This window comes from Musa acuminata, chromosome BXJ1-9, assembly GCF_036884655.1.
Source record: "Musa acuminata AAA Group cultivar baxijiao chromosome BXJ1-9, Cavendish_Baxijiao_AAA, whole genome shotgun sequence".
Lineage (NCBI taxonomy): Eukaryota > Viridiplantae > Streptophyta > Magnoliopsida > Zingiberales > Musaceae > Musa > Musa acuminata.
Genome location: NC_088335.1, coordinates 5,303,180 through 5,324,673, shown reverse-complemented (window position 1 = coordinate 5,324,673; position 21,494 = coordinate 5,303,180). Strand labels below are relative to the sequence as shown.

General features: G+C 38.0%; 2 protein-coding genes and 1 long non-coding RNA gene across 6 annotated transcripts; 1 reads left to right on the top strand and 2 right to left on the bottom strand.

Moving 5' to 3' along the window:
• Positions 1-398: 398 nt before the first annotated feature.
• LOC135592687 (uncharacterized) lies at positions 399-13,997 on the bottom strand. Of its 4 annotated transcripts, none has more exons than XM_065082304.1 (20): positions 13,878-13,997; positions 12,446-12,538; positions 12,163-12,273; positions 10,290-10,346; positions 10,116-10,186; positions 8,535-8,634; positions 7,923-7,993; positions 7,671-7,771; positions 7,475-7,578; positions 7,337-7,390; positions 7,100-7,155; positions 6,934-6,972; positions 6,658-6,802; positions 4,690-4,871; positions 4,539-4,606; positions 4,287-4,359; positions 4,143-4,204; positions 3,144-4,068; positions 2,447-2,737; positions 399-924 (listed from the first exon to the last, which is right to left on the bottom strand). In XM_065082304.1, the coding sequence occupies exons 2-20, from the start codon at positions 12,521-12,523 to the stop codon at positions 651-653; spliced, it is 2,862 nt and encodes a 953-aa protein (XP_064938376.1). In that variant the 5' UTR covers positions 12,524-12,538; positions 13,878-13,997; the 3' UTR covers positions 399-650. The 4 variants fall into 4 exon arrangements, with proteins under 4 accessions (XP_064938376.1, XP_064938377.1, XP_064938378.1 ...); XM_065082305.1 differs by having other exon boundaries at positions 13,783-13,934; XM_065082306.1 differs by lacking the exons at positions 12,163-12,273; positions 12,446-12,538; positions 13,878-13,997 and adding an exon at positions 9,412-9,595 and having other exon boundaries at positions 8,535-8,629; positions 10,097-10,186.
• A 427-nt stretch (positions 13,998-14,424) lies between these two features.
• Positions 14,425-20,562, bottom strand: LOC103997472 (uncharacterized). Its single transcript, XM_009418704.3, has 5 exons — positions 20,249-20,562; positions 18,813-19,790; positions 17,967-18,215; positions 17,662-17,753; positions 14,425-15,514 (listed from the first exon to the last, which is right to left on the bottom strand). The coding sequence occupies exons 2-5, from the start codon at positions 19,764-19,766 to the stop codon at positions 14,647-14,649; spliced, it is 2,163 nt and encodes a 720-aa protein (XP_009416979.2). The 5' UTR covers positions 19,767-19,790; positions 20,249-20,562; the 3' UTR covers positions 14,425-14,646.
• On the top strand, positions 15,388-16,914 carry LOC135592689 (uncharacterized). The gene is made up of 2 exons (XR_010479191.1): positions 15,388-15,527; positions 16,469-16,914. It is a non-coding gene; the product is annotated as an uncharacterized LOC135592689 (long non-coding RNA).
• Positions 20,563-21,494: the final 932 nt, after the last annotated feature.

Here is a 21,494-nt window from a genome sequence, read left to right as displayed (position 1 = left end):
ATGCAATTAGGTGCAACAAATGGGATTGGGATGCAACCACAATTAAATTCTCTTATATCAGGAGAACGGTCAATCTCAAGGAATGGAACCCGTAACAGAAGCATGGGTTGGGAATCAGAATTTTATTCGCTCCTGTGAATTGCGTCACCATCATAATGTTAGATGATATTAGATTTGATCACCCTCCGCAAAACTCATGATACTGTCAGTTGCTCGAGATTTGCCTCATGTTATTTAACACTGTTACAACCCACAAATGACATTATAGAAAATAAAATCCCTTGATTTCTCTGAAATGAGGCAACTCCTTTAAGGTAATGATGACATCGAGATACAAAATATACTCTCGTAAAGTTTGTTTACGTGTAATGTGTCCGGATTTGGAGTGCACCAATTCATCTCGGAGATTGCCATATTTTCATTTCGAGTACACAATTCACATGTACACAAAAGGGTTTGAAGTACACTTTTTATTTCATTCTGATAAATCGATGGGGCCAAATGTAGAGCTGAAAGCTAAAAATTGCTGTAGTTTGTATGCCGTGTGTGCCAATGCAGACACACAACCTTGTGCCCCAGCTCAGCAGTTTTGATGAATGACAAAAGGCTTGCACGTAACCAAAAGGAGTCGAGGGCTTCTCAAACCCGAATCATGATCTAAGCCGACTGCAGGTGATTTCGCAGATGACTCGGAGAATGCTTTTAGAAGTTTCTTCTTCCGGTAGTTTAAGCAGTTTAGCGACTCTTGAGTACGAGGCATGGTGATTTAGATGAGCCTCTCCTTGTAATGCTGTTTCAGGTTCTTTATGGAGCACCGGTGGTGACAAAGCCCACTGCATCGCCCATATTGCTAGAGGGCGCATGTAGCAAAGCGACCGATACTGGTCGTTGTTATTCCAAGCTTCAGGTGTCTGAAATGAATACCTGTCATCCAAATTAACTCATAGTAAGATGACAACAGACTTTATTAGGATGGGTCCATTCAAAAAGAACCTCTCCACTTTAAAACATAGTGGGCAAGAGTAAAGATATTTATGCTAAATCCTGAATCTCGGGAACTATTATGGCACGGCAGAACACTATAAATAATATCAATAAAAAAAATATCAGAATGTTTTTTGATTTGACTAGAAACATGCCTTGTACAGAAATCAATGACTAGAAAAGATCCATTAGTTGAACACAAATTAATTGGGACATTAAGGCTTGTTGTTGTTACAAGACATATATAATCCAAGTTCTAATCACACCACCCTAGACCTGACCCAATGGTATTGTCATCCACAATATAAATACTAATAGTCATCCTAACCATTTGAGTAGAATCTTTCTGAAAATAATTCTAATTAGGGGTTCATTATTGTCAATAACTCTTGTGAATTCATTCCTTATAGTACTCGCCTTCCGAAACATGAAGTGCCCGTACATCTGAAACATGGTTTCCAACACTTGTGGTCGGCATGGGGCATATTAATAGGTATTTTCTGTCTAAAATAGGACCAATACTGGATCATATAGTTGGGGTAACAGTTTGTACTTTTTTTTTTTGTGGCTACCGATTGGGTTATCATGTGATACACCACTACTATGCTAGTTTTGTTATACTGGACCGAGTTCTATCAACAACACATCAGCACAATTAAAAACAAGGGTCTAGTGATAGCATGTGAATGCCACATTTGCACCATGTCATTGCTGATCTGCATATTGTAGAGTCCCATGAGTCCCACATTTATCTATGCATCATATGGACACTACATTATCATGTCATTGTGATGCAAGCGTAACATCAATATCATGTCAAATTACATTAAGTTTATTGCCTAGTAGGTTACAGCAAGAGCTAATTATCCAGTGGTGTAAAACATTGGTGAGTTTATATGTATTATGTGCTTTAAACCATAACTGCATAGGTTGAAGCTGGGCAAACCATTGGTGTATAAAGTATAAACTATAATTAGTCCTAATAAATTTGGTCATAACTTAATCTTTGTCCTACTTTGGTGCACAGACTATTTGCCATGAATAATTCGCAACAGGTTTATTAAATGGCAAGAAATTGTTGGCCAGACAAGTTAGCTGCTTTGCCTAAAAAAAAAGGGCCAGATAGAATAAAATTAAAAGGTGCAAAGATAAAATAGAATCTATAGACACCTGGAATTTGAAGGTGCTAAGATGGAATAATATTTTCTGATATAAAGAATTTATAAAACTGATATGCAAGCTTATGACACCAAAAAAGGGTAAAAAGGGCCCAGGAATGCACATGTAGGAATGCAAAGGAATGACACAAAAGGTCAATAGTGAACATGCCACTAGTAGGACCATGTAATTAGCTATGTTCATGGTGTGTAGAGAGGAAGTACCCTACATGATGGTTAACCTTGGATAAAGAACATTGACTGATGTTTCACAGTGTTGGAATTACAAAGGGATAGATACTAACCCCAATCCTTCTTGAGACCAGGCAGCTTCATATATCCCTTGTGCAGTTCTAAATGCTTCTTCCAACATGCCTTCTTGAATCATTGCGGCAGCAACTGAATATGTTACACCAGACCATATCTCTCTTGACTGCATGGAAGACATATCAATAGTACCATCTGGTCTCATCCCATTAACTGCTCCTCTCTTTCCATCCTTGAATTTTAAGACATTAAAGCAAAAGATTTTCTGAAATGTACTTTTTGCTTTCTCCTTATCAACAATTGGCATAAGACCACAAGCTCTAGCATACCTGAAATATAGTCAAGTATTCGAATAATTGAACTCTCACAAAAAGGGGATGAAAAAAGTAGCCTTACCCAACAGTAGAGCTGAGAGTCAAACATCACAAATACAGTAAGGTAAGAGAAGTAAATGAGATAAAACCAACAAATATTGTTACATATGAATGGATGCACGTTATTAGGCTACAGGGAAAAAATCAACTTGGATGCTGACAGAAGAACAACACAACATATATCATATAAATAAAATTGAAGTATAAAAGAAATTATATTTTGTTCTACAAAATTACCTTTGTGATGTAAACCTTCTGAGACAAATAGATTGTGTATGTATGAAACATCCACCAGGTAGCAAAATCCAATTAAATGAATATTTTGAACTAAAACAAATCACTTTTTTCTTTATGTACTTACCAATGTCCAGCTAATTGATCAGCCTGAATAGATGAGCTTGTCTTGCTACCAGAATTGTCATAATTGAAGTAAGAACCATTCCACAACTTGTAATAAACAGATTTTGCTTTCAGATACTTGTCCCAGAAAAGTTCTTCAGAGGCTCTGTCACCAACTTCACGTGCCATAGCCGAAGCAGCTTGCAGAGCAGCCACCCAGAGTCCTCCACTATATGAGCTAACACCGGTAGCTGACCAGACATCGTAGGTTTGATCAGGAAAGCCTTCATTTTCAATCATTCCATCTTTATCCTTGTCAAACTGATCCATGTACGACATGGCCATGTACACCGAAGGCCAAACAGCTTTTGCAAAGGACTTATCACCGGTGGCTACCGTGTCTCTCCAAACTTGAAGTACGAATTTAGGGTTCAAGTCCTTCCATCTATCTGTGTTGTAAAGGTTGTAAGCATTAACTTTAAACCATGGGTCATAAAGCCCAAGATCATGAGGAACAGCCCCAAGAACTTTTCTTGCAGAGCACTTGCCATCGTGCAGAGTTTTGACCTTCTCAGGATCATGCATCATTACTGCAGCAGCGAAGTCTCGTTGAATGCTCAGTTCAAGTTTTGGAAACAGCATGATCAGGGAAAAGGATGAATAAAAATGGACATCATAGGTATTCCACATATAGTACTCAATCCCTTCAAGATAGAGAAACCGGCCAATGTTTTCTTCTCCTTGAAGTAGTGATGTCCCTATAGCCGAGTTAGATGCAATGGGCGCGTGCAACTTTTCAAGTATTGATGCCATTCTATCAAGGAGATTGACTGCAGTGTTCTTTCTTGTTATGACCTCAGTCAAGTTGTCAAAATCTCCATTCGACATATCAAGGGAGAACTTTCTTTCCTCAATAGTTGCTAAACTCTGAATTGGTGGTGACCCATCTGTGGTAGGACATGATGAACTATTAGTTACAAGAAAATATTGTTTGTCAAGTATGGTACAAATGGAAAATCACCTGTCCAAATAGTTCCTCCAGCATTAAAATAATATAGTTCATTAAATAATGTGACAGCATACCTGAAATGAAACTTTAATAAATGTCAAAACCATTTTGAAGCATTAATTTTTTATTGTATTTGGTATGGTATCTAAAACATACCAAGCGGGGAACCTCTTATCCTGCAAAATAGGATTTTGCCATTCCTCAATCTGTGTCTCCCAGGAACCATGCTCTATTGAAGTTAGAATGAAGGAGAAAGATTTAGATGTGAACTAATTTAGGAGCAAAAGCTATGAAGGCTGGAGCAAAAGCTGTGAATTAATTTAGGAGCAGAAGCTAATAAATATATATTGGTCCATCAGAAGAAAAATCAACCCAAAGACATGTAACAAACTGAGCTAAATATCATACCGATAATGGCATCATGCACAAGATTTGCTGCTGCATCACAATCAATTCCATAAAATTTTGTATAGCGCCTGTCATCACAACTCAATTCATCAAAAACAACAGAATTACTTGTGCTCTTAAAACTCATGCAATTGGATCGTAGCTTGCTTACCTGTGATAAATCTTGCCACTAGGAAACTTTACTTCAGGGCAAGCCCACGATAAAGAAAATGTCACAGTACGGGTCGTTTGTGAAGCAAGTGCCACAGAAGCTGCAACAGCTGCTCCAATTGATGATCCAGGTTCAGAATGAAAGGAAATTTCATGAGCATCAAGGTGGTCAAAAGATCCATGCTGTTTGGTGTAAGATGTTCAACAAAATGGCAATGTAAGAATTATGATAATAAAGAAAGAAAAACAGTTAGTTCATATGATAGAGGATTCTGTACTAATAAACTCTTCATGAACTTCTTTCTAGATAATTGATGCTATAGCTCAAAGACTTAATAGATGTGTTCTGAATGACAGGAAGTAAAAGAGAAATGAAGGAACCTAAATCAATAGCAGAGATTAAATGTCAAATCTGATTCATATGATAGTCTACATGGATACCTTCTTCAACACTGAGATTATTTGTCTTCTATATGAGATTATTTATGTTCTCTAGATGAACACAGCTCCTTTTTTCCAGATTTAGCAGATTATTTGAAGGTTGCTACTAATTTAAATGAGCTTAAAACCGTCAGGGATAAGGTAGATCATCCTTGCCACCAGCTTGACTTCTGGGCATATGAAAAAGCTCCACTCTTGCTTAGATAATCCTTGATCGAGAAATAGACACAAATACCTAGAGAATCAATGTTAAAGACAAATTGACAACTTGCAATGCTTTGAATTATGACCGAGCATGTTGTCATAGACTGAGCTTCACAACATAGGCTATATGGTGTTCCTACACTAACCTTCTTAAAAGAACCATTCAGCAAACGGAACCAAGGATAAATACTTTGCCTGTTGATGAAAGGCACATGAGGTAACACAGTTTTACAGGAAACATAGAAAACATCATTGATAAGTGAAGAGCTTCAATTGAAAAGTAAGACAAGGCAAAGGGGCCAGTAGAAAAGGAACAAACAATCACCAGAAATTCTATATACCAAGAAATCCACTTAATTGTTCTTGCCCACCTCCGAAGTATTTCCTAGAAGTCAATCCAACCAAATGCCTACATTGGTATCATAAATGCCAAGATGGATGGCATTTTTTTTTGTAGCATCTCAGTTCTCTGCTAAATCATAGTCGAGGCCATAGCATGATGAAAACCTAGCCATCACAGTGTAAAATCCCCTTGTGTATAAACTGTCGAGGATCTTAACATTCTGCGCCACATAATCAGATGGATACCAAACAATTCCAAGAATTGACACCACACAACAATGAACACTTTTGCTAGTAAGTCTTATATTCATGCAAGCATCAACAAAGTTACAATCCCTGGTTTCAACAACCAATATGATATTGTATGAACCACGTGCAGATTGACATGCAACACAAAATTAGACTGTCCTGCCTGGTACACATTTAAAGCCATTGCCTTTCATACCCCCAAGTGAAACTAAAAAAGAAAACACGACTAGTTGAAACTAATGGTTATCTGTTCCTGTTTAGTGTTCACGGCTCAGGCTAATTTGATTGAGCTTTTAAGGGTTCTCTCAAAATGTCAGCTACTCAAATTGTTTTCCTTCTTGAGGATTGGCCCTCATGAATTCCAGCATAAGCTGACCAAGGAATCTACCACCAAGCAACTGTTGACTGATGTATAATCCTCCAACTTAGATGAGGACCTAGAAAGGAGGCTCAAAGATATTTTCACACCAATGGACCATATTGATTGGTCCATCAACCAGAATGGCATAAAACACCAAAAAGCAGATCCTTGATGTACTGGATTGGAACTTCTTTATTTTAGACTACCAAACAAAACATGCAATAAAGCATTACTGCCACATCTTATGAAAAAAATTGCAAAACATCAGCCAACATGCTATGCAAGCAACTAAATTCAGGTGACCAATTTAGGATTGGGAATTGTGGGATGGTTTCAGCATAATGAGATTAAATGTCAATTAATATCACAAACCTCTTTGATTGCAGACCACATGTCCTTAGCTGTAAATGCATCAGAATCTCCACTTATCATGAAGCAAGGACATTCAGAGACATGGACATCAGCTGTTTCTTCTGCTGCTATGGCAAACGTTACTGGAGGTAGACCATCATCGGTCCTGTATCCACATATATAATACCCCAGAATAAGTAGGATCTACAATAAAAGGATATTACCACCAGCTCAACAACCCAATGTTATCATTCATGATATTCTGTTCAGGGTCTCAATTTTCATATTAAAAAATACCTATGATGTAAAAGTACTCCACGAACACCATCTTTCTCTCTGCAACAAGAATACATGTTAAACACCATATCTTACATATTTAATAAGGTACAAATAGAACATCTGCTGAATAGAAAAAAGGTGAATGAATTTTATGAATGAGCTGGTTAGTGTATTATACTCTTACACCATTTTTGAATTAGAGTGATATCCAGAAAACTCAGAGGTTCCACCCACAGAATTCTGCAGAAATCAAAGAAAGTAACTAAATGGCCATTTTTCTCCATTTAGGTTATATTAAATGATTAAAACGCATAAATAAAATTAATTAAAAGAACATCAATGACCAATAGTACAAGCATAAAATCTCGATAGATTTGTAAAATAATGATGCAAATAAATCAGAAAAGTATTTTTTTCTTACAGCCCATGTGAAAAGCAATGTTACTTCAGCAGCAATCTTTGCCAGATTGGTCAGCTGGAAATATCATAAAACAACAGCTTAAAACAATATATAGTTATTTGCCATGACATAAGTTATCAATTTGTTTTTCTTTTTTACTGTGAATGTGAACACTGCAACAGGGTAGCTGCTCTCTTTGTAATTGTGAGGTATAAATGGTGAAATTTGGCAGCAAACTATTTTAAGATCTGGATCAGGTTCTCCTGCATTGGCAAATACAAAGACAGAGCAAAAATGAACCACATACAATGATCATAAAACATTTTCAAAATCCATATCAGGTAATGGTGATTACCGTCATAGATAGTCCAGGCCCTTGGATACAGAGCATGATAGGTAGTATTCTTACCATCCAGGTTCCAATCCCAAGATCCAACTCCTGAAATGGAATTTTGTCTGCATATCAAGAACTTCAAATGGTTTTAAGCTTTCTGAACAATGTGAACCCGAAAGAAAGATAGATATCTAAGTTAATAAATTCTTAAATATTAATTTTTTTGTTACTCAAGGATACAAGGGAAAGCCAAAAAAGAAAGTAACTGCTTACTTGATCAATTCTGGGTTCCTAGGAGACAGAACAGTTGAGTACTTCTTACCATCCGAGCGTGAGATAAAAACCTACCAAGATAGACATTGGATGAGATAAGGTTCTAAACTGTGATGCTGGTATTTATGGATATTCATCAATACTTCATTTCAGGGAAAGTGAACACCCTTCACTTGGTTCTTTAGAAGACGTGCAATTTTAGTGTTGGATGCCACAACATTATTACCAAGCAATTAGTTGAAATGCATAACTGTGGAAAACTACTTTGCTCTTTCGTGTATTTAAAACATCAAATGAACATTCATTTTATAGGGAAACAATCTGATGGTGATCATGCAAAAGTTAACAATCTAATTTCATGTTTCATACACATTGTAGAAAACAATCACTGAGATGAGGATGTCAAGATAGATGCAAGGGTTTAGTAGAAAAGATAGAGTAGGGTTTACATTCATGAACCATAAATAATAGTTCCAATTGAGGATAAATAACATGAACTAAAAAACACATTAAAATATGTAGAAATATATGGAGAAAAATAAATAACACTTATCACACATCTCTTTACCAACATCATATTTGAAACAAGCTTAACATATAAATGTGACTTACAGAAAATTGATTTGCTAGTACAGATTTGTCTTCACAAACTCCAGGGAACAATTGCCATCGTTGAAAATCACCTCTGTAGCTTCTTCCAATACTTCCTACACTAAATGCCAAAAAATCCAGAGAAGGAAACAAATCAGCTTATTAGCAACTACTGATGCAGAAGTGGACATTCTCTCTCATCTGAAAATAGATTAGCATAAAATAGCTAGAAGATATTTGAAATGAGTTAAGAGTTAAAACCAGCTCTTATAGAATGGAATAGAATTAACTTGAAGAACAAAAAGGTCTTATGCACTAAAGTAGTACAAAGCAAGGTGTTAATATTCAATAGTATACCAAGCAGTAAACAGCCTATATTATCCAACTATATGGTTCTGTACCAGTCCTTGGTCAAGCCAGTAAATATTGACTGGTATATACTAGTTTGGCCATTATTTGAAACTACCAAATATTGTTATCAATTGGTATCTAATCGGACTTTAGTGCTAGCTTTATAACTAGTGCTAAATGCACTGCCCAGCATAACTGGAGAAAAATGATAAAACACATAGACTTGATGATGTTGTTATTAAATGAACAACCAAACACCACAACCTGCCATGATAACCATTCTATAAAGTTAATCCATTCTTTGCTTCCTAACATCAAATGAAACTCCATTTACCTCGAAACAACAAGCTACTCTAAGCAAGGTTTAAAATACTGTCTGTAACAGTGGGTATGGACCAATACTTATCAGTTCAACAGTCAACCAAAATATGAACCGAGCACTTTTGTGCCAGTTCAGTGCATTGTGGATTATACTGCCTAGTAAGCTTACCAGGCGATAAGCCACCTGGTGCCAAATTGTACGAGACAGTATGCCTACTATTGGTACCTGTAGTCATCTCTCTGTCACATTTGCTTTCTCTCACATGCTCTCTCTTTCTCCCCTTCTCTGCTGTTGCTCCTCTTCCCTGCCATGTTGCTGCAGTCTCCTCATCCAGGTCATCACTATTTCCTCCTCTTTCTACCAGCGTGCCTCTTCATCCTCCAACGCCTCCTCCACTCTTCTCTCTGATCTGAGCAGTATCAGCTTGACTGTTAGTATGTCAATCTGTACCCAAACCATGCTGATTCGGCCACTGACTAGTATCTATATCAGACCTAGATTTTCTAAACCTTGGCTTCAAGTATTGGTAGAATGTTATATTTATGTGACTTCAAATGAAATAAGATACTGATAGGTACATTGCTAGCTTGCCTATCTATAATACTATTATTGCCTGGAATCGCACTTGAGACCTTGAGTAAATTAGTAGTGTTATATTCAGTTTTACCGTTTATTTACTTCAGTTGTTCTCATATATTCGTATCTTAAATATATTGCATAATCTCTTGTAGCATAATTAGTTGGAAGAGTCATTGCATTCAATCTCATTGTTAGTGTTTTAAGGTTTACCTATAGGTTGTACTAACCCTGCATTAGCAAAGTTAGAATATAGAGTCCAAATTGCATGAAAGATCCAAGAAATTTCCATAACATTTTAGAAACAAACTGTTCCTCATAAAAGCATGTTAACCTGCAAAATAGAGAAGTACCCAATGCCACCAAGAGGAACACCCTGGCAGGACATACCAATGCGCTTCTTCAGAGGGTCAATCACCGCAACCTAAAGCCAAATATCATTCCCAAAAATTATGCTAAAAGACAACAATGTTGAAACGATGGTATGATATAAATTTGCATGGAACAAATGTAATCATATTATTCACCTGTCCTCTTGCAATGTCTTCAACAATTTGTCTTCCAAGTCGAATACCCAGTGGAGCCTGCAAAAACCATATAACAAGTAATCTGACAAGAGAACAAGTTTCTGTGAACCTGCATGGCTAATCTGTCATAATGAATAATGGCCCAAAAACATCAGAGTTATTTGCATGTTTCTAAGTGATAGTCCAGAAAAGAAAAGATACTGCTGAATCTGACATCAAGAGACAGAGTTTTGCATGTAATCATAGGAGCATGAAAACAAGTGGCCTACCAAATTCCTGGTAACTAGATGATATAAGTAATGCAAAAGCAGTAAAGTCCATCCAAAGGAAACTAAGATCAAATAGGACCATCAAAATGACAAACTTCATTAGAAAAATACTTCATTTAAGCAGAATTTTAATTGGATATTTGTTGCCACAAAAATAACAAATCTTTTGTTTATTACTGTATAGAGAGTCAAATAAGAAATATTCAACTTCTGAGATATGAATTCAAAGCTTTAAACGCTTCAGATGTAGCTAACAAGATGAAATTCTAAATGAACTTCAAGCTTTCTTGTATTATATGATACAACAAGTAGAATCGTAATATGTGATTGAAAGCTGTTAGGAGTTTCACCTAGCAGGAAAGGCATTATCCAGCGAAACATCTCAATTTGTTACCCAACATAAAGTGAAACATCTAAATAGGAACTGTGAAATGGATGCTGTCGAAGCAAAGACAATATTAAAGTTCAAGTAGTGACAGACACAACTAACTTGGTAAAATCACTGATCAGCAACCTCATGTTTTGGTTAGTAAAAATCTTATCAAACATACATGTTTATGTGCCATTTCTTCTGCGCAAAAATAGCATATATATGATATCATTATGGTTAAGAGAGTCCTCCATGCACTTTTTTCCTTCTCTCGTGCTGTCGTGTCTCAACTGATAATAGATAGTATGAACTGTGAAGGCGTATTGACATTGGCTTTAATTTGTGACAATCAAGCTTCCACTAAAGGTCCACCTGCAAGGGGGTAAATTTTTCTTCATTCTTTCTATGGTTAACTATATTCATGTTTAATTGAAACTTTTCCTCCCATCACAACTTTCAATGTCATAGCTAAACCTAATTTAATTATAACAGCTACACTGATTTATTCCAAATCTTTAACTGGACATTGTATACAATGTTTTCTTTCACCATTATCGTTAATTATTTTCTGCACTCCATTAAAAAGCATAACTAAGCTTGCATTTGACTAGTGTTCTTTTCAAGATCATCTTTTTTTTCGGAATCTTTAGATACTCTATACAGTTTCCTTAAGATACACTTTCTGCTTTGTCGTTTATCACAGAAACAAGCAACAAAAGGATATTTTTGCTCTATATAAATCTAAACTAAGATCCTTACCCACACATATTAAAGCTTCTTTTCCTAAACAATATGTACTTTGAATGTGAACATTTAACTTAAAAGGACACAACAAGGAGCATGTAAAGGACATTTTATAATGGCAGAAACTCATACTTGTCTGTGGACTATGGTGCTACTTAGAACTAAATGGACAACTTAACAGAAGAAAAGGAAATATAATGTTTCATCAGTTAAAACAGGCATCAAGATTCAGAAAGACAAAATGATAATTTGTAATAATTTCGACTAAAATTAAAATGTCATGCCCCATTTTGTCCACTCAGCACATCTAAATTGTTAGGTTTCCAGTCTATGACCTAAACAACAAAAACTTGGCAATGGGAACAAGTTCCTAGTTCAGAACCCAATATCATAACCAAACCTCTTCAAATTACTTGTGAAATATCTTATTTCCACTGAATCATGATTAGCCGTACCATTAAAAAAGAAGAAGATTCAGCAACAGCAATACCAGTTTTAGCTTCTCTCGCATGGTTAGAGTGAATTCAGACAATTGGTGGCCCTTGTCATTTACTTTCCTCTGCCATGTTAACGAGGGAGGTTGTCCATTATCATGGTTTACCTAAAGGATAAGATAATCCCAAGTCAAGTTAATATCAACGATAACAGTGGATAGCATGATGTTGAGAGATAAAATGAATAGTAGCAAGACAACTGTTGATATTGAAAAAACATTCAAATACTCTGTAATCAACAACCAAAATATTAACTATATTTAAAAAACCAAAACATACCAAAAGGTCATCTGCCCTGGAATGTGGATCGCTCAATAGTGGATCCTTCATTCTTTTCATGTTACCATTCTCAGACATCTTGATTCGGTCAACCTGGTCAGGTTGAAGCTTTACAAATTAGGTTGAAAATTTTGGCTCAATTGTTGTATTAGACTAAATTTAATAGGCTAGAAAAGAAAAGCAAATTTAAAAATAATAAAGGTCGCATGGTTTTATAATAAACTTTGACTGACATATCACAAGTTCCATAACCATATACCAGAGAAATATTCTAAAGCATTGGAAAATTCAACGCCAATTAATATTATGGTAATTTTGCTCAGTCAACTGCTACTCATGGGGACTTGTGGAACAAAACCCAATTCGTTAAAAGACTAGGATTAGAGTGGCATCATCACCATTCAATTGCTATTAAAAAAATCTGAAAAAAGTGAATAAAGACTGATTGAAAATTTGGAGTTGCAGCACATCTTAGATTTTCTCACTCATAATGCTCTTATCGGTGTAAGTAACCTAGTAAAATGACAGATATAAAATTATATGTAATTGTTCTCTTTTTTTTTTTCTTTTGGCTTTTTCTTCTTTGTTTCCATCTGTTTGGATTGTAAACCAGACTTGATACTATGCCACAACTTTTAAAATCACAAAAAGAAAATCAAGGAATTATTACCATGCAAGGGAAGTGATGAATACAATGTGCCAATACATACGTTACCTTTTCAGAGGCAGTTTCAAATGAAATTATTATTTGATTCATGGCGAAAGAAAATGTAATCAACATGCATCTCTACAATGTTATTCCATATACTTGAAGATTATAAGAGATCTATGTAAATCCTTAAAGATCACATCAGAACTCTGATCTCTTGTTCTAACTGCAATGTCAAATTCGATTAAAATTACAAAATCGTGAATAGGATCAACGGGGTAACTTTAACAACATCGCATTAATCAAATCATACATAAAATCGAAACCAACGTTCTCACAAGGATTTAAAGATGGATAACTCAAAATTTCCTCTAAACCGTTACATCAATTGCGAACAAGAGACAAAAAGATCCTTCAACCAAATAATGCACCAGAAGAACCACTTTATTACCGTCTAAAGAACTCGTTTGAACCCCAAATCTAAGAAGAGCAAAACCTCTCCTACCTACTGCAGACAGTACTCAAATAAAAAAGATCATAGGAACAAGCCAATGTCTTCTGAAACCGTGATGAATCGCCGGTTAATGACGCTCAACCAGAAGATCAAGAAACATCATTCCACAAGCAAGGGCCGGCACTCGATATTAAAAGAAGAAACACAATATTTAGTTTGTAGATCACAATCTACCTAAAGTACCGAGAGAGAGAGAGAGAGAGAGATTGCCCAGATTGGATCGGAACTGGGAAGGAGGAGGAGAGATTTGATCGGCAGAGAGCCCCAACCTGTAACAGCGGGCGCGGGCGAGAGCGAGAGCGAGAGCGATTAGTGAGATGTAAATGTCGTTGTTGTAATTGGTAGCCAACGTGATATCCTCTTGCCGTTGTTGTAATTGGTAGCCAACGTGATATTTATTTATACTGTCACAATTCAGCATAATTACGAGGGGACCAGGTGTCCCCAGATGATCTCAGTCGTTCATCACGGTGATCACCCGATCGATCGGACGGATGGTGATCACCCGGCCGGATGGTTGGATGTCTGGGTCATTGTTCTCCGAATGGGAATATCTTAGTTTCGACGGTTCGATCGGGATCGGACGACAGGTGTCCGATCTCTCCGGGAGAATCGTTGGAGATTTGGCGAGTGGGTGAAGGATGGCGTGAGAATGACTTTTGGATTCCGATCCGACGGACCAGGGCGCTCGATGCCCCCGCGAAAGCGACGATCTCGCGGACCAATTGGGTCACCCGTAACGGATCGAACTTTAAATACGGTTTTATTTATTTCAGCATATACATAATTATAGACTAACATAGGAAGACACGAGCATAAAGAACATGTATAATATTCAAGCTTGGCATATCTTTCCTCGTAATATCTAATATATTTTTTGGGGTGGAAAATAAATAGGATATTGAGCAACAAAATATACATATCTTCATATTGTGGACCGCCACTTGCCCTCCAGTGATTCTATCAGCTGACGACCTTCAGACACCAAAGAAGAATTAAGATTGCTTAGCATCGCTCCACGTGACCCGTTGCAATTTACTACCTGTTCGCGCTCCGTGATTCGTGCACGGACGAGGTGCGCGATGACGACGACGCCGGCACGCCATGTCGGCCACCGCCCAGCGCCACGGCGGCCGACTCGACGTGCGCGATGAGGTAGTCGAAGATCTTCCTCCTCAGCCGCTCGATCGTCTCCGGTGGAACGCCGCCGTCCTCCGCCATCCCGTCGCCGCCCCTCTCCCCGACGCCGTCTAGCCAGTCGTTCACCCTCTTCAGCTGCGACAGCGTCCCCGCCACCAGGTCGCGGTCGCGTGGCCCGTCCGCGGCCGCCGCGTCGGCGTCCAAGAACCGCTCCACGAACCCTAGGAACCACCCCCTCGCCTCCCGCCTCAGCGCTCGCCCGACCGCCGCCACCTCCGCCACGCCTTGCCCGCTCATCCACTCTCGCGGCGGGGGGAGCGGCGGAGGCGCCCGGGGCTTCTGGATCGAAGCCGACGAGCGCTGCTTGATCTGAGAAACGGCGGTGGGGGCGGATGAAGTGGAGGAAGACGAGGGCTTTAAAGGGGATGCGGGTTTGCGCGGGGCTTCGAGGACCACCGAGACCGTTGTCCCCCGATGCTTCGAAGGAGAAGCGCCGGGGCCGTAGAGGGAGAAGGCGGAGAGGTCGGTGGCGATGGCGGTGTGGATCCAAGCAGCGGCGAGCTTCCGGTGGACCCCGGAGACGCGGAGAGCCTCCTCCATGGTCGGGTCACCACCCAGGGGGTCGGTCGGTGAGGTTACAGCGAGCTTGAAGAGGGAGTCAGCGACGAGGCCGGCGCGGGTGAGGGTACCGAATAGTGCCAAGAACTGCTCCACTGCCTGCTGCGGGTTGTCATCCTCCGCGGAGGATCGTAACTCGGCGTACATGCTGCTCAAAACAGGTAGACAATTAAACCATGAAAGAAGAGAGGAAAGAAATATTTTTTTGAATTATAATAAATACAAATATTCTGAAATAAAAAGGATCACATGATTCCAAAATGGGAAGCATTTGTTATTAATGGTTATGATTTGATTAATCTCACTTTCTCAATGTTGTTATCTATGATTCCTCTGCAAGTAGAGGTTGCTTGCTACTATACATATATTCACTTGTATTAGATATCAAGTTCCAAATGCCAAATGTCATAATAGTTACATATTAGTTGACATTTGGTACACAAAATTTGCCACACAATTCAAATCAGACTACAAATCCTGTACTGAAGATTTATTAATTGGAAACATTTGTTGCAAGTTATTGCATTGCTATGATTCTAAAGAGAGCATCTCATGAACATTTCATCTACTAAGAGAGAGAGAGAGAGAGAGAGAGAGAGAGAGATGCACATGACATGTGTGAGAGAAAAAAAGTAAATATGGGTTGGAGATCTGTCACTGACATTTTATTCTGACATAAGAATGTCTCCCTTCAATGTCATCCAACACAGTACTAAAGGAAAAATTCTATGGTTTTTGAAGCTTTATGATGACAAAATCTCATCAACAAGCCTTTGGGCAAATTTCTTGTGCCAGATTAGCACCAGAGGCATGGTAGTGCTATTTACTTCACATGAGTTTTAGCAATTCAATTAGTATTGGTTATGTATGTCCACAGGCCTTTTAGGATGTTCGACTTCTCTGACTACTCAAAAGACTGCATTTAGCCAACTACTAAACTTGGCTAGGAGCTTTCTAATTACTTTTGAATCAAGTGACCATTTTTATCTACCTTTGATTCTTTGCGGTTTAGCTTCCTAAATAGTAAATACTTTTCTAATAACTTCAGAGTTGACATGGTATCTCCACATACACTAATATTGATTTGTGATGTTATAATCAGAGTGGCTAAACAAATTTGATTCAGACTGTTATCAAGTAAAAAGAAACAAGAAACAAGAGGCAGTAATGTCAGAGCATAGGTGGAGACTCAGTCCAATAATGCAGAGATTTGTCAGAGTCGGGATCTTACTGTGATCAACACAGTAGTAAGTTTGGTCAAGAAGGCCCACTGTTCAGAACAATCAAAGGTGTTCTTCATCTTCTCTACAAACTAAAAGGATCTTTCTCTTGAACATTGCACTGTCAGCATTAGTGGTATCATTTGGCATAAAAAAGTACCTACTCTACTTGATGTATATCAAACTATAATAGTCTTAATGAGTTTTGCTGGACTCAACAGGATTGCTCCGATTGGTGGGGGCATTACTTGTAATCATTTTCTGTCTCTCTTTGTAAAAAGAAAGGTTTTAGTGAGTTATGCCTATATCACGACATATTGTTTTGCTCTTCAATTACATTAAAGAAAGTTAAATCTGAGCTTCTGACTAGTATTTAATATGGAGAATAGCAGCATGTTCATGACACCCTTCTCTGCCATTCAGTTCATTGAATAACTCAAGAACAAATAGATAGATATTCACAGTTTCTGCTCAAAAAGGACAAACAATTAAAGAAAAGCATGACAATTCTGGCCAGAGAGATAAATAGTTTTTGGATTCTAATAAATCTAGGATTCTGAAAGAAAGGATTACATTACATATGCAGCTCATGCTGTCATATTAATTTTATAGAATAAAACATAGTCAATGATGTTATGTTAATCACATACATCTATACATTAATCCATAATCATCACCTTGACTTTTTTTTTTAATTGTGTGGTTTTTCATTTCAGAGTTCTTGATTTGTCCTACTTTTATGTAACAGATTTATGCACATTAATCACCTGCAATACATGATTGCCTTTTAGAATATTTGATGCTATCTACGATGATATGCATACAGGCCATGTTATGCCATGTGAAACCCAAATTGCAATGGGACATCTCTTAGGGGTAGACATTAACCTCCAAGAATATAGCAAAATTTGAAATTAGAGATGACTAGAAAGCCGAACAAATGATCGACAATTTATTGAGTCGCGAACTAATTTGAATTACTGTGATTGAAGCATAAACCAATTCTAAAAGCAAGTTCCATAGAGTTCAAGATACTAGGATAGATTATGCCCTATATTCATGGAAAGCCATGTACCTCATACACTGAATCAGGGTCTCTGCAGCAGAAGCTTCCTGCAAGGCCTCAATAGCAGCTCGTTGTGCAGCATCTCGATACTCCAGTACTTCCTAGAATGAGTACCACAAAGTTAACAGAGAAAACAAAGAACAAAAAGAAAAGATGCCAATAAAAGATCTAGATACACTTATGTGTCAAATTATATTTGTTTGATCAAAGAACCTAACCGTGAGCTAACATAGAAGAATATAATTGAATCGATGAACAAAGAAATGGAAAGAGATGCTTTTCTGCATGCTTGTACAAGATGACACAAACAATACCTTTCCAAGTTTTGCTAGAGAAGATGGAAGTGATGCCCAAGAAACATTACTGGGGACAAATGTAGATGAGCTTTCAGGGGTTAGATTACATGAGGAAACTGAAGTTTTCTTTACAGCAGGCTGTTGCTTAATCGACTTATCATGATCTTCCAGATCAGCATCAGCTTTGCCTTTCTTTCCAGTAGTCTGAACCTTGCTGTCCTCTTTATGTGACAGCCTCTCAGTTGTGAGTGTGTTTTTTCGGGGAGCCTGCAGGGCATAATGGAAAATTATAGATTTTCTGATACACTGCAGCATAGTTGCAATTACTTTTATTTATTATCTTTTTTATATTCCTTATGTGGATTGATAATTCGATAGAAATTGGTATTGACATAATCAGTTATCATGCTATATAATGATCAACCATTTATTCTAATGTCATCATTGCATTGATTTGTTTTATTACTCAATTTACTATTCTATGTGCAACCATGACTTCTTTGCATCCTCATAAATTCTTGCTCTTAAAGATAATAGTTCCATGGCAAGCCTAAGTACAAAAAAACTAGTGAAAAATCAGTATTTCCATAATGACATATAACATAGAAGTTCAAAATGAAAAGGTCAATCGAAATTGTATCTGACAGTGCAAAAATAGAAGATGCTAATAACAACCCAAGAATGATGTTCTCGTTTCAAAAGTTTTCAAAGAATTCTAATATCGATTAAGAAGGATCAACAAGACTATCAGCAAAATGCTGCTCCTAGATTTTGACATAGATATAAAGAAGCTAAATGAATTACATAAAGCTAGCAGCTGCTAATTATCATGCATAAAGAAGATCTGAAGTATCGGCATCTTACAGAAATGCTTCGGGTTTCAGGTTTGATCTCTTTCTTTGTTGCCCTAGGAGTAGAATTATCCCTGTCCTTTAACTCCATGTTCTCTTCCCAGCTCTTCCTCAGAACCTTTGATCCTGACTTGAAAGCTGGAACCAAATTTCCAATCAAAGTCCCAGCAGATGATTTCCTACCAGCTGTGGTTGCTTTTAAAACAGAAGCTGCCCTCCCCAACAATCCAAACCTTGAAGGCGAAGTCTTCTCTGGCACATTAACCTTTGCCTGCTGCTTAACTTCAGAGTGGAGCTTCTCGGACACAGGCGACGGGAAACAGTCCGATGGAGATGAAGGGACTGACCTCAGATTCAATGATCTTGACCTCACATGGTGGACTTCCTTCTTCTCCACATCACTACTAGTCAATTGTTTTGACAGGGAAGAGCTCGACCGACTGAGTGACGACTTCTTCTTTTCCACCACCACAACTTTGGAACCGTCCTCCAATTTCCCAGACTTGTTCTTCTCCTTTGCAGATGGTGGATCATCATTTGCATTGCCACTAGAGCCATGCGACACCTTTGATTTCTCGCTGCCAAGCAACCCCGAGGAACAAGTGGCCACAAGATCTTGAGGTTTGCCAACAAAAGGATGACGACCAGGGAGAGGCATGACACCTCTAAGAATGGGCACAGGGGAGGCTGCCTCGAGGCGGTCGACATGGATGAATTGGCCTAGTTGGATTTCATCACTCAAGATGAGGTCAACTTGCTCATCAGGTAAGGAGACAAAGGTAGCATGGGAGGAATCAGACACCCTGAGGTAGAATCCCTGGTTCGGATACAGCTCTCCACCGGCAAGAGCAGGGACAATGCTGACGACCTGGAGGACAGATGAGCAATGCTCAACGCCAACTTTCGCATCAGCGTTCATGTGCCGGAGGAGCTTGAGGAGAACACCAGGGACCAACACAGCAGCCATTTCACCTCCGATACAACCAAACTCCTGCAATCACGTGCCCAAATTCCACCTTAGAATGGGAAGTTCAGCAGCTACGGTATCCAATCCGGGCAAAAAGGAGCCAATTTTGACAGGAGGAGCTCGATGAACAAGACCGTAAGGGAAAGAAGACGTTGACTATGAACAGATCAAGAGATTCCACAGAAACGCAGTTCGACCATGGAAACCGAGAGTTGGAAGCAGCAAATCAACAAAAGATCAAACCTTTGACCTTGGGGGTTTCATTTATAGTGCTCACGAGGACAGGATGACCAAAGAAAGACATACAACGAAAGAAAAAGTTGGCATTTTGCGTCCTTTCAAGCATTACGTGGTTCGTCTCCGATTTCAACAGGGGGAGAAAAACGAAACGATCGAAGTCAAACACCGTCACAACAAGCAGTACCCGATCAAAGCAAGTATTTTCACTCTACGGGCCGTCAAAAGGGAGGGCAAAGATTAACCTTTCAGCAAACCAGACGCCGAGGGCTCTCCGGCTTTCATCGAAGGATGATGCTTCCGCTAATCAAATCAGAGCTCTGGAGACGGAGCAGGTGATGATTGCTCTGCCGCAGCTGCAGCGCTGGGGGTTACTCTGACAGTCCACCTGTTAGTCCTTGTTCGTGGATTCCTATCAGGAAAGAGGAGGGTGGGTCTTCGCTCTCCGGGTGAGAGGGAATGAATCGAGAACAGAAGCGATCAAATGGCAATAATTACAACGAGCGCGGTGTTGGCGTCGCACCGATGTTTGTAAGCTTATTATTACTCTCTCTGGTTGGGGCACTCAATCATTCAACTCATCCATAGTTACTATGGCAATAAAATACCATACATACATACATACATACATACATACATATATATATAATATAAATATAAATAATATAGATTAATTGCTAATTATTGTTTCATAAATTCTTCATAAATATATTCGATTTATAATTATATTCGAAGCTTCAATTATATGAATGTATAATATGTTAATGACCGAGATGTCTCCATGAATAATAAAATAAAAATATTTTGTTATCTATGCATGAATGCCATATTTCCTTTCTTTATTTTTCCTCAATAATTTGCTTAAACTTTTTTTTTATTGATTTTTCACATGAGTTATACTTCTTATCATAGGTAGTGAAAACCATCTTGGATGCTCAAAATATCCCCATCCTCTCATTTAAAAGCTTTGTCTCATCCTTCACTAAGTTGGTATATATGATTATTTTTGACCCACTCAAAAATTGACATTATCAATATCTTATTAGAGTAAATAATAACATTAGTATATACATTTCTTAAAATAATAAGGAAAGTGAATCATCATAGATTTTTATTTTTATTTTTATTTTTTACGAAGATGAGATTTGAGTCACGACTTTGCTCTATAAATATTTTTTCCGATTAAACTAATCAACACATTCGAAAATATATCGGATGAAGTTTTAAGCACTCAACCTTTTGATAAATGGGTTGACATATCATCATCATATCAATATTTTAGGTATGAAAAATAAATCTAAATTGACCACTAGATCTCTCTACAATTTCGACTTTGTCAGATCAATGCATGATGGTTTAGATTTGAAATTAGCATTTCTAAGTAGATCACAGCCAAAATATCAATAAATGATCAGCCATAAAATATTGCTTTCATTAATATGATTTGTTTCATAAGAGACTTATTATTTTTAATATTCTTTAGGAGCTCAT